General features: G+C 42.2%; 2 protein-coding genes across 10 annotated transcripts in view; one reads left to right on the top strand and one right to left on the bottom strand.

The window, feature by feature from the left end:
* The window catches only part of GPLD1 (glycosylphosphatidylinositol specific phospholipase D1), a 66,129-nt gene extending 43,202 nt beyond the window's left edge, over positions 1–22,927 (bottom strand). For 4 of the 8 annotated variants that reach the window (XR_008382402.1, XR_008382403.1, XM_053602058.1 and 1 more), the window contains exons 1-7: positions 22,800–22,927; positions 21,198–21,331; positions 15,538–15,730; positions 11,692–11,747; positions 2,560–2,638; positions 565–662; positions 23–133 (exon numbers count right to left, since the gene is read on the bottom strand). Coding sequence is in view for 6 of the 8 variants with exons in the window: in XM_053602058.1 (XP_053458033.1) it covers positions 23–133; positions 565–662; positions 2,560–2,638; positions 11,692–11,747; positions 15,538–15,634 (441 nt within the window). In the remaining 2 variants the exon portion in view is untranslated. Of the gene's footprint in view, positions 1–22; positions 134–564; positions 663–2,559; positions 2,639–2,871; positions 2,916–11,691; positions 11,748–15,537; positions 15,731–15,998; positions 16,122–21,197; positions 21,332–22,799 lie in introns of those variants that run through there. The other 4 variants (XM_053602059.1, XM_053602061.1, XM_053602062.1 and 1 more) reach the window with 4 other exon arrangements.
* The window catches only part of ALDH5A1 (aldehyde dehydrogenase 5 family member A1), a 43,638-nt gene continuing 39,629 nt past the window's right edge, over positions 22,838–26,846 (top strand). For both annotated transcript variants that reach the window (XM_053602064.1, XM_053602065.1), the window contains exon 1: positions 22,838–23,191. In XM_053602064.1, the coding sequence (XP_053458039.1) occupies positions 22,838–23,191 (354 nt within the window). The remainder of the gene's footprint in view (positions 23,192–26,846) is intronic.

Raw genomic sequence — 26,846 nt, 5'->3', positions numbered from 1 at the left:
AACCATAAAGAAATGTACTCACAGCTCCCATCGTCCTAAGGAATCCTTGCTCAATACCCAAGCTATGCCAGCTGACATCTGCCACCATGTGAGAGGTAATTCCAAACAAGAAAGCCACCAGTTTCTCTGTATCCTGCCAAATAAGCAAATTAGAATCACATGTGTTTGAGTATTTTATAACAACAATAGTCCTCTTAAAAGTTTTAGTAAACGTAACTTCATTTCCATTATTGAGACTTAATAGGAAGTTAGAGACAGGTACATTGTAGTTTCTAGTTAGTTATCAAAATCACAGAAGAACTTTTGGAAATGTTCTGTAGAGACTTAGAAGTGTTTTCATATTAATTACTATCAGAGCAAAATGACCAAGTGACATACTCCCAACTTTTTTTTAAATACAGCTTATTCAAGTATTAACCAGCCATCCACAGTACGTCTCAAGTACTGTGCTTGAAACTGAAGGCAGAATGGTGACTAGCTCTTACCGAGTCTATGGGGAGAGTACAAAAGCAGCACTGGACAGGTTTGGATCTGAATTTCTTAGGATCAGAAGGCTATGCCTACCTTCTCCCAGGGAAGAGGATATTTGTCTCGGATGTAATGAATGCTTGCATTAAGGAACGGAGTCCAGTGAGTGCTTTCAGACACACTGTGGAATTTTCCTGACAAAACAAAAGCAGGGCTCTGGATTCTTTCTTAAAAGATGGAGCACCTCAATCAAAGCTTCCACCACCGCCCACTGTACTGCCATGTCCCTTCTCCTCTTTCCCTCCAAGCCCCTTAGTTTCTTCTACTGAAGTTCAAAGGAAGCCTCCAAGTGTCAGCTGAAATTCTGGAACAGGCCTAACACTGTCTGCCCAATGACAGGAGCCCTACCATAAGAGGAAGAAGCCTAAGCTGGCTCACAGCCTCTCACACCACCTGGTTAGAACAGAGGCTAGAAGGACTTCCATTTCTGTTCTTAAAGCTAAGGGAGACAAGTTTTTTGTTCATTAGGATTTTTTAAAAACAGACTTTTTGTCCATCACTTTAAGCTCCCTAAAAGTACACAAAAAGCAGATACTCCAAAGGCATTCAAGGATCGGAATCTATAATAATTGTTTTCAAATGCCCAGGCCCCTGTGACTGTTTTACAAAAGGATCCTTTGAATGGGCCCAGTACATGCCCCATGTAGCTCCTTCTTCCCACAGGAGGGGTAGAAAAGACAAGAACTGGCATCTATTCTAAATCTCCAAGTGTCACAAATTCTTCATGGGGTTCCAAATGTTACGGGGGCAACTGAGAACAAAACTCCAGAGTTCATACCCTTCAGTTCAAATTATGTAACTAGTTTTAAGTCATTGTTTTTCTGAAAATGATTTTAAAGAAGTTGGAACTAAGAAATTTGATTTGCTCCAATAGTTTTCTTAGATATAAAACTTTAAATAATTCCTGTTCTCCAGAATTTGAGTTACAAATCCAGAATTAAGTATAGTAGTCAGTCTTTTGATTAACCTCCGTTTAACCAAACTGCCAGAAGAACCAAAGCTTTCTGGACCCTCTGTAAGTCAGACAAACTAGAAACAAAAAAGAAGTCCCCCCAGGGCATGGCGGACTTGACAGCTAGCAAGCCAACGTCTAGAGGCCTGAGCTCATCTTTCCACAGCCTCCTACCATGGCTCGCCAAGGGCCACCAGATCTGTTTCTAATGCTGTTTAAACCAGTTGTTCTTGTTGTTGTAATTATAAAAGTCGATTCAGTATTAAGTGGCTCAGCACCCATAGTTCAGTGGTTAGGGCGCCGGCCACATACACCAGGGCTGGCAGGTTTGAACCCGGCCCGGGCCTGCTAGACAACAATGACAGCTGCAACAAATAAAATAGCCAGGCATTGTGGTAGGTGCCTGTAGTCCCAGCCACGTGGGAGACTGAGGCAAGAGAACAGCTTAAGCCCAAGAGTTTGAGGTTGCAGTGAGCTGTGATGCCACAACACTCTACTGAGGGAGATATAGTTAAGACTGTCTAAAAAAGAAAGAAAATTCAATATTAAGTGAACTGATGAAATATGAGTATAAGAACAAATAGCTTTTTCTTTGGCAACTAAGTAGCTAAGTACTTCCCAAAGATATAATTAAAGTGAATCACCAAAGAAGAAGAAAGGAACTATTACTGAATTATGAAACAAGGTAAAATTTGGGAAAAATCATAAAAAATCTAAGAAAAATCTGTACTCAAAATTGCTGGGAGAATGAGGACCAAAGACCCCATTCTTGACAAGGGAAAGGATCCCCAGAAAAAGAGGAAAATTAAAAAGTAAGCTGAGTGAGTCAGATCAAAGAAAAGTCAGGTAGGAGCCCAATTTGTGAGTAACACCACCTTAGATGTGTGTAAGGTTTGACAACACACTATGCGCTCACGCCAACAACAATCCAGTGAAGAAGCAGGTAAATACGAAGTCACTGACCACGATGATGGAAAATGCACTGTGCTATTATTATAGGTATACACATTTTTAAATAATACCTCTTCCTACTAACCAAGTAAAAGTGACGTTTTTTGATCTACAAATCTTCATCTTACCTCCTTTACAGATGTCAGGGTAAAAAGAATCAGGAAACACGGTTCCAGCCTGATACGCATCCTGGTGTTCTAGTAACAGCTGCAGGGCAGGACAATATAAAGATTAGCAGGCAACAGCCTCCCCCCTCAATTTCTGGTGATGAGAAGCTAGAACCATGGTGGATATGGACGGAATAAAGGGAAAAAGAAGGCAGGCAGACAGAAGTAAACAAAGGATAAAAATCCAAACTTCCCTACCAAATATAATTGGTGATTAAGGAGTAGCAAAAATCATCAATTTGGATTTTATTCCCTTTCATTTTCTCTGTTTACCTTGTGGAGCAGGATTTCTCTAAGTCTGTTTCACTGATCCAGAGCTGGTTTTTTGATAAGTTTTTCATTGATTCACAGTAAAATGAGAAAAATACAGACATGTGAGAAGGTCTTCAAAAATTTCATGGAAAATGCATATTATGAAAAAGCTATGCAGGGCTTTTAAAATACTTTGCACCCAAATAAACTCATAGTAACTTGTTATAACATATTGGAACAGGATCTAGTTTGAGGCCCTAAGAAGGATAAAACATTAGTTTGAAAAAAGCCCCTACTTTTGAATTCAGCTAAAATCTAAGCAAGGACAAATACCAAATTTATGGGGAACCTGGGAGGAGGGATGGTGAAATCACTGACACTTACAAAAAGTTAATGGGGCCTGGATGCAGCGGCTCATGCCTGTAACCCTAGCACTGAGTGGCTGATGCAGAAGATTCCTTCAGCACAGAGGTTTGAGACCAGCCTGAGCAAGAGTGAGACCCCATCTCTACCAGAATTAGAAAAATTAGCCAGGTGTGTGGGGGCTGCCTGTAGTCCCAGCAGGAGGATCTCTGGAACCCAGAGACTGAGGTTGCTACGAGCTGCACTGACATGACAGTACTCTAGCCTGGGCAACAGCCTGAGACTCCATCTCAAAAAAAAAAAAAATGTTTATGGGGACTATGCCCATAGAAATCAGCAATTTACAAATAATTCATTTTAAGCAGGGACAAAAATGAAGCCCGTAGCAGCAGACCATCAATTTGCAAGGAAAAAATTCATCTTGCTCATGCCCTAATTGAAAAGGGCTGAGGATCAACACAAAAACAGTAGTCAGCACCACTGACATTTCAACTGATTCAGCTTACACAATTCTGCCTGGAAAATTAAAAGTGAGCAAACTTCCCACTTGATGGTGCTAAAACTTGCACCCAGACCAGCTGCAGACAAGAGCAGAGCTTTCAATGGAACTAACTTTAAGTGAGGTCAAAATCCTGAAGCATTTCTGCAAAGAACCGTAGCAGGAGAGAGAACACTGCTTTACCAGTACGATCCTGAAGACAAAGCACAATCAAAGCAACGGCTTCCAGAGACGGAAGTGGTCCAGCCAAATACAAGCAGACCCATCAAGAGCAAAGGTCATGACAAGAGTTTTTTAGGATGCTGAAGGCATTCTGCTTGTTGACTTTCTGGAAGGCCAAAGAGTGATAACACTTCTTATTATAAAAATGTTTTCAGAAAGTCACGGACTTTTTGAAGTCTCCTTGTGTGTGTGTGTGTGTGTATACATGTATTTGTAAGTATGTATACCTGTGCTTTAGTGTAAGATTATATCCTTTATGCTTTGGGAGCATTAAAAAAAAAAAAGTCCTTGCTCTTTAAGTCAGAGACAAGTGAAAAAATTTTTTTTAAATATTTAAAAATATAAAAATATTCTTTCCCTTTTAAAATAACATGAAAGTAGATGGTAGGGCCTTTCTTTGAAAGGTTCTTTGGTTGACTGGCTCAGTCCATTCCAATGTGTCTAGATGCATGCCAAAGGCTACAGGACAAAAACTACATAGTTTTTGTAGACTGTTTGAAGCTCAGAGTCTGATGTGGCCCAGCCTCCACTGTGGTGTGCACTGCTTTTTGGCTAACACGAAAGCATTCGGTGCTTCTGCAGCAGAGGAAGCAGAGGCCCTGGCGATGCAGCTGTGACTTCCCACATATCCACGGGCAGAGTGCAGGACATCCATTTTACTAGGGAGGAGTGTGGCTGAGGGCTGAGGTCCCAGAAGAGTCAGGTGGTGGCCTTTTATTTTCTAAAATGTATGTAAGACAGCTGAATCTACACCCAGCAAAATTCTGAACGTAAGATGGCTCTGAAAGGTAGAGCATACAGATGGGCTAGGGGACCTGGGACCCAGGGAATGACACTGTGGTGACTTCTCTGGGTTTTCTATTTGCCTCATAGATCCCAGACTAGATAATGCAATGCTTTTCAACCTTTTTTATCTCAAGCACACTTAAACCTATACTTAAACTTGCACAGCACACTTAAATTTTGTTGATTAAAAAAAAAAAAAAAAAGAGTAAGAAAAAGAATATATGTACTGGGCGGCGCCTGTGGCTCAAAGAAGTAGGGCGCTGGCCCCATATACCAGAGGTGGCAGGTTCAAACCCAGCCCCAGCCCAAAACTGCGAAAAAAAGAACATACGTACTGTGCTTTGAACTTCTCTCAAAAATAATTTAATTAATGATCTTTAAAAACTTTCATGGCACACCTAAGATCCTCCTGTTGCACACCAGCGTGTCACAGCACACCAGCTGAAAATCACTGGGATAACAGAAAAGCTACCAACTTGGAAACACCATGGGGCATAGACCAAAAAAAGCCTCAACTGCAGCCTTTTCTCTCTAGTCACAGAACCAAGAAAGGTTCTAGCAAAAGAAAACTTAATAATCAGGCGACGCCTGTGGCTCAAAGGAGTAGGGCGCCGGCCCCATATGCTGGAGGTGGGGGGTTCAAACTCAGTCCTGGCCAAAAACTGCAAAAAAAAAAAAAAAAAAGGAAACTCAATGATCATTCTCTGCTCCAGCCAAATACCACAGACAAAATAGTAGCCAACTGTACATTACTCCACTGTTAGCCAAGGGCCAGTGAGGCCCCTGGACTTCACCATCACCAGGTTATGATTAGGTACCCAACACTGCCACCAGGGCAGAGTCAGAGAAGTCCAAGGATGGAGCCAGGACTTTCATCTCTGCTGTCGTGACCCCAACTCTATGCTCTGGTGTCCAGGAGAATCTGAACATCTGATTCCAACTGGCAGTAACAAGGCACCTACCCCTTCCCACTGGGTCGTATCAGCAGAGGCCTAGGGGAGAGTCAAGACTTTCACCTGCACCCAGTAACAAGAGACCATCTCTACCCTCTGGCACCACCGTGAGGAACAGTAACCCAGCCCTCCTCCCCAACCCCTCCACCCTGGCTGGGAAGGATTCAAAGGTCAAATGGGGACCCCTGACTTGCCCTAACTTGGCAATGAGGAGATGGGGGTACCCCCACCCCATCCACAACCAGACTGGTGTCAGAAGCAGCCATCTACACAAGGTTTAAATAAGATTCAGAGTCTCATAACCTAATACCTAGGTTTCAATTTAAAAAAAAAAATCACTCATCACGTCAAGAACCAGGAAGATATCAAAAGTCATCAAAAAGATAGGTCAATAGATTCCACTGTGGGGATGGCAGAAATGTTACAATTATCTGACACAGATTTTAAAGCAGCCATCGTAAAAATTCTTCAGCAAACAACTAGGAGCCCCTCGAAGCAAAAAAATTAAAAAGTCTCGCCAAACAAATAGAAGATATAAAAACAAACCAAATGGAAACTTTAGAACTGAAAAGCACGTTAACTGAAATAAAAATTAGCATCACCATAAACGGGATAAATTGGCACTGCATGCCTTCCGAGGAGAAGTAGTAAGAATGCAACCTCACCCCAGCGTCCTATGAGATCGCTGCCCAAGTGTGTAATCATGGACCATCAGACAAAACAAATGAAGGTACGTTCCACAAAGTTACTGGATTGTATTTTTGAAAATTACCGAGGTTATTAAAGATAAGGCAGGCCTGAGGAGCTGGTCTAGACTGGAGGAAGCCAAAGAGAATTGACAACCACATGCAATACCTGGACTTAGTCCTGATGTTGGGTTGGCCCTAAACCAAAAAAGAACATTATTAAGGCACCTGGCAAAATCTGAATGATGTCTAAGAATTGGTGATAGCATTATTTCAATGTTGACTTCCTGGGTGTCATTATTATTGTGTTTATATAACAGTGTCCTTGTTTTTAGGAAATACACAATGATGATAAAAGGATAAAGAATATGACATCAGCAAGTAACAATCAAAAGGTTTAGGCAAAAAACACTATGTATAAATAGAGCATGAAAAGGTAAATGTGACAAGCTTTTAACAATCAGAAAAACTGAGTAAAGGCATGCAGAAATCTGTCTAATTATTCCAACTCTTCTTTTTTTTTTTGAGACGGAGTCTCACTCTGTTGCCCTCAGTAGAGTGCTATGGCATGACAGCTCACAACAACCTCTAGCTCTTGGGCGTAGGTGATTCTCTTGCCTCAGCCTCCTGACTAGCTGGGACTATGGGCACCTGCTACAACGCCCAGCTACTTTTTTGTTGTTGTTGTTGCAGTTTGGCCAGGGCCGGGTTTGAACCCACCACCCTCGCCTCAGTATATGGGGCCGGCGTGCTACTCACTGAGCCACAGGTGCCGCCCATTCCAACTCTTCTAACAGCATTAAATTATCTCAAAATAACGTGGAATGTAAATGTCTTGGCAAAGTAACTAAGAAAATGCCAGGAGGGCTATGTCAACTAATGAGATGAAAATATGTCAAATATTCTATGAAACCAGTGTATGGTGCCCCATGATCATATTGATGTACACAGCTATGATTTAATAAAAAAAAAAAAAGAAAGAAAACAAAAAAAATCAAAATAACAAATTAAAATAAGGAACTAGTTAAATAAATTACTATACATTCTGAATAATAGAAAAATATGTGATTGTTAAAAATTATTCTAAAGATCTGTTTACTGATATGGAAAGATTATGTCTGGTACCTTAAATGGAAAAGGGCAAACTGCAAGCAGGGTGTACAGTGTGATCGTTTTTTGGAAAAAAAAAAAAAAAAGTGCTAATAAATACAGAGAAAATCCCTGGAGTGACACAAAGCAATACATTAATACTGGTTATCACTGAGATATTTTGTCCTTTTAGTTGTTTTTTTTTTTTTAAGGTCTCACTATGTTGCCCAGCCTTGAACTCCTGGGCTCCTCAAATGATCCTCCTGCCTCAGACTCCAGAGTACTTGCGACTACAGGTAGGTGCCACCACACACAGGTATTTATATTTTTTGTAGAGGCAGAGCCTATGTTACCAAGGTTGGTCTTAAACTCCCAGCCTCAAGGGATCTTCCCACTTCAGCCTCCCAAAGTGTTGGGATTACAGGCATGAGCTACCACACTTGGCCTAAAATTAAGTTAACAATACAAGTTCAGATACATCTACTAGGAAATCACTCTGCACATACTCAGGATTGATTGTTCACAGGATGAATTATGCAGATTCTTGTTTCTCGTATGCTTTTGGCCTACTTTCCATAAAGGTCAATAAAAATGAAAATGAGATATAAATGTTGCTTTTTTCCTACAAGGCCTGTTAAATTGGCAAGTTAGCTGAATATTATGACTTAAAATAGTTTGTGTATACAACAAATTTCTATTATCTTACCATCCTTTCCATGATGGATCAAGATTTATTGGTAATAATCTGAGCCAATTCTGATGTGAAAAAATGCTAACTATTCTTATCAAATGTTGGTATAAAAGAATCATCTTGGGCACAAAGCTTTTTTTTTTTTGAGACAGAGTCTCCCTTTATTGCCCTCGATAGAGTGCCATGACGTCACAGCTCACAACTTTCAGCTCTTCGCCTTAGCCGATTCTCTTGCCTTAGCCACCCAAGTAGCTGGAACTATAGGCTCCCGCCACAACGCCCAGCAGTATTTTTGTTGCAGTTTGGCTGGGGCCAGGTTTGAACCCACCAACCTTGGTATATGGAGCTGGCACCCTACTCACTGAGCCACTGGCGCCGCCTGCACACAAAGTATTATTTAGCCACAGAATTAGATATAGTACAATAGGTCAGAACTTGTTCATTTTAGGACCGGAAAAGATGAGTCAGATAGTCCCGGAGTAGGGAACCTTCAGCTGTAAGATCACATGTGACCTTCTAGGTCCTTTTGACTGAATCCAAATTTTACAGAACTAATCCTTTTATTTATATCAATACATTTTTTGCTCATGTTTTATATTTTTATTTTATTTTTAAAATGAACGTATTTAAAATACCAAAGAATAAAATAAATTTCAAGGAAATTATCCTCCCAGACTGACCGGAAGTTAGAACAGCAGCAAGCCCTAAGGACTAAATTGATGACTGGTACACTCGTGATTTAGTTCTAACTTCCTCACCTGACTGCAGCCACTATGAAGTCTAGTCCAGTATGCCAATCTGTCACCAGCTTTTGACAACACTGCACAGTGTTTCTGTTTGAAGTGGAATTTGTGAATAGTTGCACAGCTTAACAGTATTTTTAAATTCTGACCACTTAACAGCCCATCATGTCAAAGAAGACTAAGAGAATGCTGAAGGAAAAAGACAAAATTGTTAATGAGGATTGGGAATTGCAACATTTTCTGCTAAAGATAAAGATGATTTGCTTCTTTGTGATTCTGCAATTGCAACGTTAAATTCAGTGCTCGTCAGCATCATAACACAAGGACCACAAATATTTTAAATTAGAGGGAGAGGTATGAAAGGTTGTATTACAGAAATTAAAAGATGAAAAGAAAAGGCAAATAATTCTTTCAAGCAACAGCAAGACCCGGAAATTTTGCCATTGAAGCAACTTATAAAGTAGCTTACACGCTCAGGAAAAAGAGAAGCCATTCGGTGATGTTGAAATTGTGAAAGAATGCATTGTCAAAGTAGTAGGACGCTTAGACCCTGATACCATTTCAAAGTACAAACTACTGCCTCTTTCAAGAATAACCACAACTGATTGGTAGCATGAATTGGCCTTCAATATAACAGAACAACGTCATGCAATACTTGCAAAGGAAAATATGTTATCGTTCAATCGCTTTGAATGAATCAGACGATACTACTGACTTGGCACAGGTTTTATGCTTCATTTGGGCCATAACAGAAGGTTTTCTTTGCTACGAAGAGTGCCTTGCTTTGGGCACTCTTACAACCAGAACATAGGGAATAGTTTCAGCAACTTTGTAAAATTGGACTGAATTTGGTGAATTTATTGAGTGTATGTACATCCTCCATGGTAAGAAGATTTAAAAAAAAAAAAAGCACAGATTAAAAAAAACTTAACCAATCCAGATGTTCTCATTTCTTTTCATTGTATCTTACATCAGCAAAATTTCTGTGCTAAAGCTATTATTTTAAGTGACACTTTGCAACGAGTGATAAGTATTGTTAACTATATTCCTACAAATGCAACACGGCATAGTCAGTTCTGTAACATGATGAAGTTGAATGATAAGATATTCGGTGTGGATTTGCTGTATCATTCTAAAGTGCATTGGCTATTGCAGGTATTAGCCAAAATTTTATCTCAGTGAAAACAGTTAAATTTTATGAAGAATAGAATCAACAATGTGAATTATTGACAGAAGATTTCTATAGCAGTGTAGCATTTCTGCGTGATATGTCAAAATGACTTGAATTTTTTTGCAAGGTGAAGTGATATCATATGGAGCAAAAAAAGCCAAGCGTTTTTGGAAAAAGCTTTTAACATTGTCTAGACTGGAGGGCATTAGCCTAGCTTACACCATCAGCCTAGTTCACACCAACCTCAAACTCTCGGGTTAAAGCGATCCTCCTGCCTCAGCCTCCCAAGTAGCCAACATCTGCCACAACACCTGGCTAATTTTTTCTATTTTTAGTAGAGATGGGGGTCTCTCTCTTGCTTAGGCTGGTCTCGAACTCCTGAACTCAAGGGATTCTCCTGCCTAGGCTCCCAGAGTGCTAGGATTACAAGTATGAGCCACCCCATCTGGTCAAAAAGAGCTTTTTTCAAAACACTTCTTCAAACGGAAATTTTGGGTGAACATTTTCCCCAGTTAGCAAAGGTCACTGATGATATATGTGAATCATCTGAAGACTATGCAGCTGTCAGAGACTACAGTGAAAGGTTCAGTGACTTTGAGAACCATGACATCACACTCAAATTAGCATTTCAGCCTCACCTAGTTAATATCACCAAAGCACCTAAAGAATTACAGATGGAATTGATTGAGCTCTTAGTAGATAACTTATTATTTGATGCTAAGAAAGATTCAGTTGAGATATGGAAAAATGCAGTAGAATACCCACCTGTGCCTTTGGCAACAGGCCTGACAAATGCTTTCTTGCTTTTCAACCACTTATTGCTATGAAGCTACATTCTCCTACCTAACTCAAATCAAGATGCACTTAAAGTCACAAATGACCGATACCTGTCTAGAGGATCGACCGAAACTGTGGACCTCCATGCTGCAACCAAATATTCAAATGCTTTCCAACAAAAAGCAGACACCACAAAGTCATTAAAAGGTTGGTTAGCTTGAAATTAACAAGTAGTTTTCATTTTTTTTAAATTAAGTACATAGTAGTTAGATTTTTGAAAAGTAACGTATAATTATATCTAATTGAAGTTTCTTGAATGTGGCCTTATTTGATTACAGCTGAATTAATGTGGCCTTCTAACATGAAAAGCTTCCCCACTCCTGAGATCCTAGTCCTACCAGGATATAATACAATATAATAGGGGAAGTTGGAAGGAACACCTCAATTGATACTTTACATAATAAATAATTCTTTCTTCTCTTAATGATACAATTTGTATACAACACACAGTAACAAAAAGTAGAAAATAGAGGATTTCCCTTAAGAATGACCTCTCTTTATAAAAACAAAAAGCTGCATCATTTAAAAAAATTCTCTCAAATATTTCAGATGATTCATATCATTAAAATCCTTAAATTTTTAAATGTGAGTCATATAAAATATGTATAAAATGTTTATGCAACACTTGGAGGAGATGTATGCCTTTTAACCATAATATTTTTTAAAAACCATAATATTAATGTTTCATAAAGAAATAAAAATAAAAATTACTGCTTAAATATCTGGTATGGACTTTTATTATTTGGTATCTACAGAACAAAGTTAATGCACAAGGAATAAAAGAAAAATCAAGTTTTATACCTCTTTGTAGTTAACACGCCCATTTTGAAGATGGAGAAACTCCAGGGCTCTGTGTCCTGAAAGGAATATATAAATCAATCAAGTTCAACCAAAACTGAAAACAAAACTTTTTTTTTTTCCCCCCATCTCTCCAGACAGTGGCCATAAAGCCAAGCAGTAGAGGGCCTGCAGCAGGGTGGGGTTAGGTTCTGTAGTGTGTGTGTCCTGAATGCAGGAAGCAAAAAGTTTATTACTCATAGATCCAAGCAAGTTAAAATGGTTAAGATTAAGGAAGGAAGGCCAGGTGCAGTGGCTCACGCCTGTAATCCCAGCACTCTGGGAGGCTGAGGCAGGTGAATGTCCTGAGCCCAGGAGTTCGAGACCAGCCTGAGCAAGAGTGAGACCTGGGTGTTGTGGCACCAGTAGTACCAGCTGCTTGGGAGGCTGAGGATCACTTGAGCTCAAGAGCTTGAAGTTGCTGTGAGCTGTGTGACACCTTGGTACTCTACCCAGGGGGGCAAAGTGAGACTCTGTCTCAAAAAAAAAAAAAAGATTAAGGAAGGAAGTGAAAAGCTGTAGGGGAGAGGAAAGAGGGGACATCTGTGGAACTGTGCTTTTATTAAGGTGCATGGGTGTCATCACTGTCACCACCAGGCTTTCCTGTGGGGGTTATGGACTGGCTGCTTTGAAGGAGGAGCTTATTAAGTCTTGTTGTGTGAATATTTCTTGCGCGGGCGGTGCTGCAGAGTGATCAGCCTGCGATGAAATGTCAGAGAATAAGGGAGGCTGAAAGCTCACTCAGGCAAACAGCCAACAAAACTTACTAGAGATATTTTTTGGGGAAAACCTATAGTTTTATGGTTGTAACTGCCAAGGAAGCAGGAAGTGAAAATTACATTTGCATTCACTTACAATTTTTTTAGGCACTATTAGATTGGTACATTGTTTATACGGTTATAATACTAATCATGTACATGGTAATTTAAAGTTTCTGCTTAACTAGCTCAACAACCCTGGGCCAGTTATTGAGCCTTTCTAGGCCTCATTTCCCTATGAAAAATTGAGTAAAAAAAAAAAAAAACACCCAGCTTCTAGGCTGAGAGAATCACAGAAAATACACACTAAGTGACAAGCACAGTGGCTGACACACGGAAGGAGGGCAAGAAAAAGAACTGTCATCATCATGTTTTGCCTCAGAACTAAGGTAGATAAATCTAAGTAGAAAATATGATATAGGCCTAACCCCTGGGCTGAATTAGCAATTCCCCAGATGATTTTTACGTTACTGGACCACTTTGAAAGGACGAAATCATCTCAGGTTACCTAGTCCTAGATGGCCCCACACCCACCCACTTACAGACACCCCCCGATAGCCTGCATCTCCAAAGACTCAAAAGGAAGACCAACTTTCTGTATAGAGAAACTCAAAGGTGATATTTTATTTCTGTTGTGAAACACATCCAGTTTTTAAATTCATACAAAACAATAAAACCACTAATACATTATTAAGTTTTGACATCCTAAGAGACAAGTCATAGTCCATACAAATAGCCTATATGCAGAATTCCAGGGGTTTATGCTGAATGAGGCCAATTCTTTTTTTTTGTTGTTGTTTTTTTTTGAGACAGAGTCTCCCTATGTCACCCTCTTTAGAGTGCCATGGTGTCACAACTCATAGCAACCTCAAACTCTTGGGCTAAAGTGATTCTCTAGCCTCAGACTCCCAAGTAGCTGGGACTACAGGCGCCTGCCACAATGCCTGGCTATTTTTTTTTGTTTTGTAGTTGTCATTGTTGTTTGGCAGGCCTGGGCCAGGTTCAAAATCGCCAGCCCTAGTGTATGTCGCTGCCACCCTAACCACTGAGCTATAGGCTGGAATGAGGTCAATTCTTATGACCTAATTCACATAATGCCAACCTTCCACTCAGACCCCTTATAAGAAATGAATGAAAATATCATAAAATCATCTAAGTTATTAGTAAATAAATGACGTCGTTTTGGTCAACTTTTAGATAGAAATTTCTCAGAATCTGTGCTATTTTAGGAGTTGCCCTCAATTATGTTTTTATATATTTTTTATACATATATTTATATATTTTATATATTTATTTATGTATCATTATATATCTTTAAATATCCATTAGGATCTTTGGCACTTAATGAAGAAAGGCAAGCAATTATTTGATTTCATTAAAATTTCATGTGTCATCTGTCTTGCAGATTTTTTAGACTCTAAGGATTAGAACATTGAATATTTCCATTTATATTTGTCCCTCTTCAGTTCACTCTGGCAATTTTGACCTCACCCTCCAAACTTAAGAGTTTGAAGACACTTTAGAATTCATGAAGAAGTTCAACTCCCTCATCTCACGGCAGAGGAAAAGAGAGGTAGGTACGGGAAATTACTCAGACACACATCTGACAGCAGAGCTGGTACACACATGTCAGAATCTAAGTCTGATTCTCTTTTCCATTATTGTTTCCTGACTTCCTTTCAGCAATACATATTGTTTATTTGTTTAAGTGACAGCGTGTTGCTCGGTCTCCCAGGCTGGAGTGCAGTGGTGTCACCATTGCTCACTGCAGCCTAGAATGCCTGGGCTCAAGTGATCCTCCTGCCTTAGCCTCCTAAGAGGTTGGGCCTACATATGGCTAAGCAATAACTGTTTAATGGGAAGAATGCTAGACTAGCTGTCAGGACATGTAATTCTAGACCAGGCCACTAACAAGTTAGGTGTAAAACTCTCTAGTGTCAGTTTCCTTATCTGGAAAATACAAGAACTGGACTCAGTGACCTCTAGTGTCCTTTCAGACTGAAAAATTCTGTGATCGTAGGTTCTCGATCGCCACAGCTCAATATCTAGGTCTATTTCGCACTAATAAAGCTCCATATTTTATCTATAGTCTTATTCTTTGTAATTTCTGGACATGGTATAACCATACAATACTGTTATTGTTTTTATCTAACCTAAAGAAAACCCAGAACACCAGATACATCTGAAAATAATCTAAAAATTGCTGTGGAATATAATTATAGATTTAAAAAAATACTACAAATACTCTTCATATAAGAACCAAACCTGTTGGCTAAGAGAGTAAAGCATTCTCACCACACGTGCAAAAATAAAAAAGGTAACTATGTGAGGGGGTATATTAGTGAGCTGGACTGTGATGATCATTTCACAATGTGTACATATATCAAAACATCCCATTGTACACCTTAAATTTATACAATTTGTTTGTCAATTATACCTCAATAAAGCTGAAAAAATTTTAAAACAATTCCTTGGGCTATCACCTAGCTGTAGCAGATAACTGTGCCTTTGCCCCTGAGGTCACGGCCCTGGCTTACTGTAGCTCTCTCCTCCCCAGGTCCTGCCATCTTCCTGGGCAGCTCTAATGCCCATGATCATCCAAATTCCCTTGCTTCTTTGATATTCCAGAAGCCAAGCACCTCAAAAGCCAATATGACTCAGGGGATCCACTCCTTTAGCCACACATGGCTCTTTACATATGCTTGGAAATGACCGTCTTTGGAAATGTAAAACAACAAAAATAAATTCCTCCCTACTGCCTTATTCCACATCTTTCTCCTTTCCCATTGTATTAGTTCTACTGCTTCATTGCAACGTATTCATCCCCACCCAGAGAAATACCCGGTGACCCTGTGACCAAAAGGGCAGCAGAAGTCTTGCTTACTTGCCCCTCCACTGAACCCGGCCTGGACCATGCAGTCACGGCCTTCTCCTCCCCACTGTCAGGCTGCTCAGCACGGCAGGGGGGGAATTGCATCAATACCAGGACGGATCTTCCATCTCTTCCTTGATGTCTCCTGACAGATTTACTGTACTACACACCAGTACTCACCTATTTCGACATGTGTTGAAAGGCCACACGATGAAGCTCGGGGGAAGAGAGAATCCAGCACCATCAGCAGGCCAGGCCACAGCCTGAAAGCAGACATGCTCTCCTTCCTCACGGGCTGCTCAGCACCGTGGCAGCACTGTGACTCTGAAATCCAGGCGCAGACCCACTGCTTCTCTCTCAACAGGTCACTGACCTGGGAAACCAAGCCTCATTTCAAAATAATATCGTTTTCCAATGAAGTCAACTGTTCAACTACTGTTTAGCTTCACCAGAACAGCAAACAAACTCTGTCCTCCTAGAGTGGGGAGCGGGTGACAAACTGAAATCTAAAAGCCTCTAGGTGGAAGCATTGCATCTTCTGACTGAGGTTTTCCCTGCATTTCATTTCAACATGAAATTTGTATGGAGATAGAAGCAAAGTTGTCTCCACACATTTTTTGCTTTCTAAAAACAGGACTCACCTGTGCATACCGATAGTCAATATAGTAGACTGCCTCAGCTCACAAAGGTGGATCCCTCATGCAGCCCTTCCAGATAGTTTTCAAGCTGGCCCTGCTTCCTCCGCCTCTGAAGCCACAAGTGCTGGGAAAGCTTTTATGGTGATCAGCTGGAACTGGCTTCTCTTTCAGTATTTGGCAACAGATACTGACACTTGTATGGGATTACACAAGAGCAACCACTCCTGGTCTCTCTACCTCTGGCTGTTCTTATCAGAGCTTATCCAGAACCTGATACAAGGTCACATTCCAGCAGCCCAAGCAAAGATGCTGATTTCAGCTTGGGAGGTGCGAGGGAAGGGGGAAGATTTAGGGCCAATAAAAAAGCGTTTGGAAGATGCTAGGCTCAGAATACACCTGTCCTGAAGTAGCCAATCAATTGTACTTAACCCATGGGAAAAACTGAGCTCTTCATGAAAATGAGGGTAATCCTGAAGCACAAATTATGCATATTGTACATTAAAAGCAAGAGATGAGCTCCCAGAAGAGTAGAAGGAAATGGCATTCTCTCTCAGGTTAGCCAAATGGCAGGATAAATAGAAAGTGGGATCATCTGAGACACTTATTTGTCTGCCAACAGTTTCCTCTGTGACCTTAATTCAGCCACCAGCAACCCCCCAAGGAAAGGAATCCTACCCCTCTCTCCCAACCCCAAGAGCTTCAGGTCCAGCTGCTTCTGATTACTTTTAGGCCACAGGCCATATGCTGGTGTGTTTTGTTTGGCAAACAGAGTATTTTATAAAGTCAGACCAATTTTTTTTTGAATGACAAAATTCACATAAAACTCTAGATTTCTGGTTCTCTTAAAAATGGAAAAGTAAAATAATGGGCTGCAGGAACTGACGTCCCATGTGATATGACAATCCTCTGGAACTGAGGAGCCAGCTGCCCCTCTTTGCTAGAGCGTGCCCCCACCATGTCCCTGTCTCCACCTCCACGTCTCCCTGTCCCCGCCACCCACAGGTGCAGGCTTCCACACCACGTCGGGCCACCAGAGGCCTCTGAGTTCTCTTTCCTCTAACTCTGGGCTTTCTAACTGTGAGGGGGGGTGGTGGCAATTATAAATTGGGGCTTTGGCAAACTCAGAACGTTCCAGGAGTAGTCAATCAAGGGAAATGGTAAGAGAGAAGAGTCACTAGTGGAAAAAAATAAAGCTGCCTAGAAACAATAGCTAACCTTTTTTAATGAAGCAAACCTATCCAAAAAGCACCAGAGAAAGGAATGGGTTCAGTTACTAAGTAATACTAATCCCAAATTTCTCATTAGGTATCTTTCGTATTAGATTCAGAATGACATAAGTCTATGAACATAATAAAATCGAAGGGAATCATTTGCTTAGGCAGTGTGACAGTTATATGCCCTTTAAGTGACAATATTGCTTAAATTTTTATGAAGTTAATATTACTTGTGTAACCATAAAAACATCAAAGAGAATGAAAGAAAGTTAAAATATAACTCACAATATTAAGAAAATTATCTGACAAACAGTAAGTATAGGGAAATCTTTTTCTTCCTATCCCACACCCTCTTTCCTAATACAGGTGGCTTTGTTATTAATGAGACAGCTTGTTCTGTCATTTAGCACTCTTGTGGAAACACAGATACAAGTTGAAAAGTAGACATGCAGTTATAGTAAGGAATGGGTAGGGGGAGTAAGGGGCAGAGGCAGAGGGTCTGAAGCTCCATTGTGGTCCCTGTTCTGCTATCATCTCTGTCTGGGTGACCTTGCACAAGTTATTATAATAACACGAATTTTTGACTTATCCATAGTTTCACAAAAATTGCTTTAAAACTTTTTTTGAAAGATAATCACAAGCCAAACATTCCTTTGAACGACTGAGGATGTACCATCACAATAAAAACAAAACAAGAAGTATCAAAGTGAAACGTCAGAGGTATCAACTGTCAAACTTAGTGCTTAAGGAAACTGGACATCCATAATTAATAACCTAACATTAAGTAACTATCTTCTTTATGGAATTTTTTCAAAAACCAAGGGAAAAAATTTTACACAATGGTACTCAGCATTGTATCTTTCTTAAGCATCATATAACCATTTAGATTTCTATATAAAACAAAATTAGATAGGCTTTTGAATTAAAGCTGGGTTTCCTTGTGCAGATAAATGAGATGCAGGTTTTAATGTCCAGAAAATTTTAATGTTTTAATGTCCAGAAATATAGTGGGTAATTCCAACTCACTTCTACATAAGTCTAATAAGTTGCTATTATCATAAGGGAGCAAATGGGGAAGAAGATGGATAAAGGTGGGAATTGGTGGGTAGAGGTACCCAGGACAAAATCAAGCTGAGGAGAAAGGAAGGAAAAATTCCCTGTCACTTGGTGGTCCTGTTCCTGCCGGCCACGGTGAGTGCATCCAGCTGTGCTAGAGGGAGGAGAGGCTCAGGGAAGTCTAGAAGTAAGATAGGAGCCAGAGGGATTGTTCCCACTCTGAATGGGGGCTTGCAGAGTTTGCAAAACAGTAAGGGGAAAATGAAGGGCCACATTGTGAATTTCTTAGGTCCTAGGAACTTTTGCCTTTGTTAAGCCCCCCCTTTCATAAAAATAAATGCATTAATTAAAATCTTATTTTATATCTGAATTGGTATAAAATTAATATAGTACTAATATTTCCTTTCTTCTGATTTTAGAAATGAAACATTTTTGTGCCTCCTAAAAGTATTATGGGCTCCAGGTGTTGTGCCTAATGGATAAGTCAGTTGGGAAAGGAAGTGGGCACCTTTTGAAATAGAACCTTAAAAAGATAAGCAGCATAGGTGCTTTGGCTCAGCCTGTAATCCTAGCACCTTGGGAGGCCAAGGCAGAAGGATCACTTGAGGCCAAGAGTTCCAGACCAGCCTGGGTAATAGCAAGACCTCCTCTCTACAAAATATAATTTAAAAAAAAAAAATTAAAAACTGGCATGCCTTGCGTCCCATCTACCGGGAGATTGAGGCAGGATTGTTTGAGACCAAGAGGTTGTGGTGAGCTATGATTGGGCCACTGCACTCCAGGCTAGGAGATAGATAAATTAAATATGAAACAAAATGAAATATGAAATGAAATGAAGACTACAGTAATCCTGAAACACCAGGGCAGCCACAATTGACTTCACTTTCTGGGCCTCAAGTGATGGAGGCCTCAACTCTGAGGGCAGCAGAAATAGGCTATAGCAGAGCTCCCCCTGCTGGCAGGAGATGTAAACACGCCTGCTCCCCTGCCAGATTGGGATACCTTCTGCCCACATCCCCCTCAGGACTGTCCTTCCCCAATTCCTCCAATAAAATACAAAAGGGAATAGAAAATCCACACACCAAAAAAGATTAATCTCAGCTGTTACCACTTATGCCACATGTGTATGGCTCAAACCTGAGTGGATCTGACTCTGCAAAAGACAAAATCAAAATTTAAAGTGCTACCTCGGCCTTTTGCAAATGTCCTAGAAAAAAATCCAGTGTCCCAGGGCAGCACTTGTGGCTCAAAGGAGGTGGCGGGTTCAAACCCAGCCCCGGCCAAAATCTGCAAAAAAAAAAAATCCAGTGTCCCAGAAAAAAATGAAGAACCCACAAGCTCCAGAGAAGCCAGCAAGACACTCTCAACTCTGTAGGAATGGGGAATTTGGGGATATGTTGAGAGCTAGTGATCTACAATCAATGTATTTGAACCCACAATTCCAGCTGTAGGTCTACTATTTTTATTTTTATCCCCATTAAGGTTTAAGCTTTCTTTGCTTCCAGATTTTTAAGCCCAAGTCTAATTTTTGAATGGATGAAAAATGTGTAAAGATGACCATAGTAGTCTCAATGTTTTTACCTTCATTAATTCAATTTTGACAAATTCTTCCATTTACTAGTTGGTGGCCTAACTTTAATCTTACTAGTAGGTTGACTGAGGTAACTAGTATGACTTTAAACAATATATTGAACTTAATGTAGCAAGTGTGATAAGCATTACACATCATCTCACAATAAACATATAGGAGGGTACTGTTGCCTTTTATAAGTGAGAAAACTGAGATCAATTTGTCAAATGTCACACAGTATGTTGAGCAACAGATTCTGAGTTTGGATCTAAGTCTGTTTATCACCAAAGTCACTGGTACTTATCAGGAGCATGCCTAGGAGACTACCTGGACACACTCAGAAAAGCAACCAGGTAGCAGAAGGAGGGTCCCCACTTCACTCCCTCAAAGACCCATCCCCCCAAATCCTACAAGTGGGCAGAAGCTGCAGGTTAAGGAACATGATCATACCCTTGGCATACCAGTGAGGCCAGGGTTGGGGGGGCAGCTTTTCATGTTAGAAGGCCACATTAATTCAGCTGTAATCAAATAAGGCCACATTCAAAAAACTTCAATTAGACATAATTAAAATACACATTATTTTACAAAAATCTAACTACTATGTACTTAATTTCAAAAAATGAAAACTACTTGTTAATTTAAAACTAACCAACTTTTTAATGACTTTGTGGTGTCTTCTTTTTGTTAGAAAGTATTTGAATATTTGGTTGCAGCATGGAGGTCCACAGTTTCAGTTGATCCTCTAGACAGATATCAGTCATTTGTGACTTTAAGCGTGTCTTGGGTTAGATAGGAGAATGTAGACTCACAGGAATAAGTGGTTGAAAAACAAGAAAGCATTTTTCAACCTGCTGCCAAAGGCATAGGTAGGTATTCCACTGCATTTTTCCATATCTCAATTGGCTCTTTCTCAGCATCAACCAAAGACCTTAAACTTTCATCTACTGCCAGGCTTGGCAGCTTACACTTGTAATCCTAGCACTCTTGGGAGGCAGTGGAAGGATTGCTTGAGCTCAGGAGTTCAAGACCAGCCTAAGCAAGAACAAGACCCCATCTCTAAAAAAGAGTTATAAAATTTCATCTACTGAGAGCTCAATCAATTTCATCTGTAATTCTTTAGGTGCTTTGAACTAGGTGCTAAGTGAGGCTGAAATGCTAACTTGGATGTGATGACATGAAGTAAGACATCTGTGACATTGTTTCCTCATCTTATTGGTATGTAAAAGAATTGTCTTTGCTTTTGCTTTTCATGTTTTAACTTCTGCAATCCAATCTTTATGTACTTTTAACTTAAAATATTTGTGGTCCTTATAAGTATTACAGTGTTAATAACAGTATGACAAAACAAGCAAACCATCTTACCTTTAGCAGAAACAAAATAATATTGCAATTCCAAATCCTCTTCAAAAAATCTGTTTTCAGGTGACCACTGTAGCTCAGTAGTTAGTGTGCAGGCTTGGCACACCGAGGGTGTCAAGTTCAAGCCTCCTGTGGGCCTGATGAAGAAAACAACAACAACAATTGAAAAATGAAAAAAATCTGTTTTCTCCCTGAACAGCAAAAGTAAAACCTTGCATGTTTGAAGTTAAAGACCAAGTGTTCTCTTGGTCTTCTTTGACATGATGGGAATATTAAGCAGACAGAACTAAAAAATACTGATGAGCTGTGCAATTACTGGTAGTCACAAATTCCATGTCAAATAAAATGCAGAACCCTATAATAAAAGCTGATAACAGGCTGGCCTACTGGACCTCCCTCCCCCATTAACTCTTGCCAATCAGCCTCCCGTGCAGCAGTCATTTTAGCCCTAAATGGCTCACTAGCCCCAGTTGTGCTGGTCAATTTGGGAGGATTATTTCCTTGAAACGTATTTTATTCTTTGTTATTTTATTTTTTTGGACAGAGTCTTACACTGTCGCCCTGAGTAGAATGCTGTGGCATCATAGCTCACACCAACCTCAAACTCTGGGACTTGAGCAATCCTCTTGCCTTGGCCTCGCAGTAGCAGGTGCCTGCCACAACACCTGGCTAGTTTTATTTTTTCTATTTTTAGTAGAGACAGGTCTCGCTCTTGCTCAGTCTGGTCTCAAACTTCTGAGCTCCGGCAATCCACCAGCCTCCACCCCGCACAGTGCTGAGATTACAGGCATAAGCCACCACGCCCCGCCTATTCTTTGGTATTTTAAATACATCCTTTAAAAAAAAAATAAAATAAGAATATAAGACAAACAAAAATGTTTTAATAAAATAAAAAGAGGGGCGGCGTCTGTGGCTCAGTGAGTAGGGCGCCGGCCCCATATACCGAAGGTGGCGGGTTCAAACCCAGCCCCGGCCAAACTGCAACAAAAAATAGCCGGGCATTGTGGTGGGCGCCTGTAGTCCCAGCTACTCGGGAGGCTGAGGCAAGAGGATCGCCTAAGCCCAAGAGCTGGAGGTTGCTGTGAGATGTGACGCTACCAAGGGCAAGAGAGTGAGACTCTGTCTCAAAAAAAAAAAAAAGATTTTTCCTGTAAAATTTGTATTGGGTTAAAAGGCCGCACTTAAGGACCTACAAGGCCGCTCCTGCACTGCTGCATCTGTGGACCAAGCGCAAGTTCCTGCGGCGAGGGTGCAGGATTTGGGGAGGAGAAGACCAGCCAGTGTTTCTCACGCAGCGGTTGAGGTTCTAAGGAATAGTTACAAATGAGCACCGGATAGGGCCGAAGGGGACGGCGGCCCGCAGGTGCATTTCCCAGCGAGCCTTCCCCAACTTCGCCCCCAACCCTCCCAGGGAGAAGTCGCCGGCGCTCAGGGCAAGGTCCACAGAGCAGCGCGGCGCGGCGGTGCAGCGCCCCGGGCGGGCGGAGAGGGCGCTGCTCCGCGTCTCCGCAACCTTCAGCCCGCTCCTCCGCGGCTCCGCGCGGCCCCGCCTTCTCTTCGCCCTCCGGTTTCCCCGCGCCCCCCCGCGCTCCCGTGTGCGCGCACCCGCTTGCCTGCTTCCTGCCGCCGCCGCTGTCAGGGCCATGGCGATCTGCTTTTGGCTGCGGAGCCCCGCGGCCTCGCTCCTCCGGCCACCGCCTCCGGGCTGCCTCCTCTGCCCCCGCGCCGGCAGCCTGGGGCCCGCTTCGAGGCCCGCGCCCAGCCTGGCTCAGCTCCGCCGCTACGCCGGGGCCCTGGCGGGCCTCTCCGCGGGGCTGCTGCGCACCGACAGCTTCGTGGGCGGCCGCTGGCTCCCGGCCGCCTCCACCTTCCCGGTGCACGACCCGGCCAACGGCGCCGTGCTGGGCATGGTGGCCGACTGCGGGGGGCCCGAGGCCCGAGCCGCCGTGCGCGCCGCCTACGAGGCTTTCAGCAGCTGGAGGGCGGTCTCGGCCAAGGTGAGAGCGCGGCGCGTGCAGGGGTCAAGAGGTGGCCGGGGCCCGGCGGCGAGCAGAGGACGCCTGGCCCCAAAGCGAAACCAGCCTCGGTGTCTCCTTTCCTCAGTTCCCCGGGGTACACAATGCGAAAAGTCAGAGCAACATAAAAGGAAACAAATGAGTTTGGAGCATCGTCTTCCTGGCGCTAGGGACACGGCCCCGCCCTCAAACCTCTTGAAGTGTATTGCCCAGTAGGGGAGGCAGCACGCGAGCTGGTAGTACAAGTGAGCTGAGTACTGGTAAGCTTGACCGGGTAGAAGAGAGCACTTCAGAATACATGAAATACCTCCCGGCTGTACAGAACCCACAGAGGAGGCTGCTACAATGTCATGGAGTCAGGAGCAGAGAACTGTAGAAAGATTAGGACTTTGTACTGAGGAAGGGAGGAGTCCAGGACTATAATCCAGGTTTTAGCCTGAGTGGACAAGTGCTATTTACTGATCTAAAGAACACTAGAGAATTGGGGGTAAGGGGAGGGATCATTAAATAAGGAGAGTTGAGTAAGAAGAAAACTAACACATATTCTTCCCCCTTCATTTATTATGTTACACCTGGAGCCAACCCAGTGAAATCGTATTTTGCACTGTCCTTGAAAGCCCTCCCTCTGAACATATGCATCCACCGATTCTGTACAAGTACCAGAGATTTTTAACCATTCATCCATCCATCAGCTGTTTACCAAGCAGCTGCTATATGCCATGCACTGTTGGAGGTGCCTGGGATATATCTGACACCAAAAGAAAGTTTCTGCCCTTATGGCACTCACATGAGGGGGACAGATTTAATCTACAGCCAGTCAACATAATGCCTAAGCAAATATGGTGTGAAAGTTGGTGAGTACAATCAAGGGGAAAAGGTGGAAGCAGAGGACGACCAGGAGCTGGAGGGAAGGGGCATGATACAGTGTACATGATGTACACTCAGGCGTATTTGTGTGCATGGGCTGCCATTACAAGTACACAGACTGGGGGCTTAAACAACAGTGATTTATTATACCACAGTTCTGGAGGCTAGAAGTTCAAGGTCACAATGTTGTCAGGGTTGGTTTCTTCTGAGGTCTCTGTCCTTGGCTTGCAGATGACTGTCTTCACCCTTTCTTCACATAGTGCTCCTGTGTGTCTGTCCTCATCCTTTTTATAAGGACATCATTCAGATTGGATTAAGGCCCACCACAACGACCTCATTTTAACTTAAGTACTTCTTAAAGACCCTATCTCCAAATATAGTCACATTCTGGATATTCAGGAGTCAGGACACCAGTTCATAACATCAGGGTAGGCCTCACTGAGGGCATGACATACAAAGGCCAAAGGCAGTGATGAGGTGAGTCAGCTGCAGCCAAAGTTGGGAAGTTGGGAGCAGGGCTGATGCATTTGGAGAACAGCAGGGAGGTTCGCGTGAACTGAGCACAGGGGAAGAGTTGTAGGCGAAGAACTTGTCAAGATAGGGAAGGAGGGGCTGGACCATGTGGAACAGATGGAGCCTTCTAAAGGATAAGAGCTCCAGTCTTCTGAGGGAAACTTTATTCTTGAAAGGAGTTTTTGGGTCCTGGAATATCTCACTAAGAGAATGGTGCCATCAGTGTCCCAAAGGGCCCACCACGGCAGCTCGGAGATGGCAGGCGCAAAGGCAGTGACGTGGTAAACACAGTTTGTAAGGCAGCTCTGCGATTCATCCCTCTCTTCCCTCAGGCCTTTGTTATCTTTCTTCTGGGTGTATTTCCCCTCCCTTCTCCAGGCCCATTCATATCCCACCCATTCCTAGCTCTTGTGTAACTTCTGCCTCTGATCCTGTCTGACCGTAACCTTCTGTTATTCTCCCTCATTCTGAACCGCCAGGCTACTCCACGTACCCTGTCATCTTCTGTATTGCGTCACATCTTTCTTTTCATGTGTTTTATGATCTCTTTTTTTCTCACTTTGCGAACTCCTAGAGGACATGGGAAGAAGGAAACTAATATTTATCCACTGCCTTATAAGCAAATGTATGGCCATTGCAACATATTACCATAAATTTAGCAGCTTAGCACAATACAGGTCTATTCTCTCTCACTTCTATAGGTCAGCAGTCCAAAACGGATTGGCAAGGCTTCGTTCCTCCTGGATACTCTGGGAGCAGTCTGTTTCCTTATCGTTTCCAGCTAGAAACTACACACATTCCTATCCTACAGCCCCATATCACTCTAACCTATACGTCAGTCATCACCTCACCTTCTCTCACTCTGACCCTAAGGATTGCATCCGGCCCACCCAGGTAATCCAGAATAGTCTCCCCACCTCAAGATTCTTAAGTTAATCACATCTACAACATCCCTTTTGTTGTGTGGACTTATTTGGGTGCCACCACAGTGAAGTATTGCTCTCAGTGCCTTACAGACATTCAATTCCATCCTTTCAATGGCCCTGTGAAGTAGATATTTGATTCATGTATCACTTCCTGGCCTTTTGGCCAAGATTAAGTGCTGTGTCTTATGAGTTTAATGAATCACGTTAGGCATAAGGGGGCCGGCTGAGAGATCAGAGCTCACTGTCCTTGTCTTCATTGCTGGTCGCGGGAAGGACCTGAGATCCCAGCACTCAGGACTCTGTCCCCTTCCCGCCTCTCAGGACTCCTGTCTGAGTCTTGCACTTCCACAAGGGTTAGTTTCCTACAATTTCTGTGCAAACTCTGTGGCTTAAACCAAAGATGTCTATTGTCTCAGGTCTGGAGGTTAAAGTCTAAAATCAAATCATCAGCCAAGTGGGTTCCTTCTGGGAACTTGCGTTCCTTCATACTGTCTTTCCACTCTGCTTGTTTCTGTGCCTGTGTGCAACTTTCTTATAAATGACACAGGTCACATTGGATTAGGACCCACGCTGAAGACCTCACTTTAACTTGATCGCTTCTGTAAAGGCCCTCACCTCGTCACATTCTGAGGTCCTAAGGATCAGGACTCAGACGTGGCCTCCACTGGTTTATGTGTTCAGCCCGGAGGTTATGCCTTCTATCAACAAGCAGAAGCTACCTTTTATTCTCACAGTTCTCATGCTGTTTCGTGTCCTTCCCTCGTTCCTTCTCAGACTAAATATGGTGCTTTGTCACGGTAGGCCATTTCCTCGGGTATTTAATTTACTTCTCTAAGTCAGACTGCCTAGATTTTAGTATTTCTTTTCTCACTAGAATAACCCACAAGCCTATAGTCATCAGATTGTCTACTGGTGTTGCAGAAAGTAAGGGTAAATAAAATGTAGTAATATTGTTTTAAGGGATGCCGATGTCTCTTCTCCAGGGTGTGAGATTTAGAGGCCTCAGCAATACCCTTGAGAGGTAAGACAATGAAGCTTTTTAGCCTGTCCAAATAGAGAAGGGAAATAACCCAGAAAAAGACAGCTAGTGATATATGCACACACTCAGCCTCTCTGCTCATGAGTATGGTAAAGAATTAAAATCTTAGATCTGATGAATAGATTAGAACATCCAAATGACAAACCAAGTGTGCTCATTATAGTGGGCAGGGCTTCAGGCAGTGAAGAGTAACCCAAAGATTCTGCTTGGTTTTGGATATGCCTGTTCAGCTGTAGGAGGCTGGAGCTCTGAGAACAACTCTCTATAGAATGCCTCTGTGCAGGCCGGGCAC

This window comes from Nycticebus coucang, chromosome 9, assembly GCF_027406575.1.
Source record: "Nycticebus coucang isolate mNycCou1 chromosome 9, mNycCou1.pri, whole genome shotgun sequence".
NCBI classification, from domain to species: Eukaryota; Metazoa; Chordata; class Mammalia; order Primates; family Lorisidae; genus Nycticebus; species Nycticebus coucang.
Note: the sequence above shows the minus strand (reverse complement) of the source record. Positions and strands in the feature narration are given on the sequence as shown.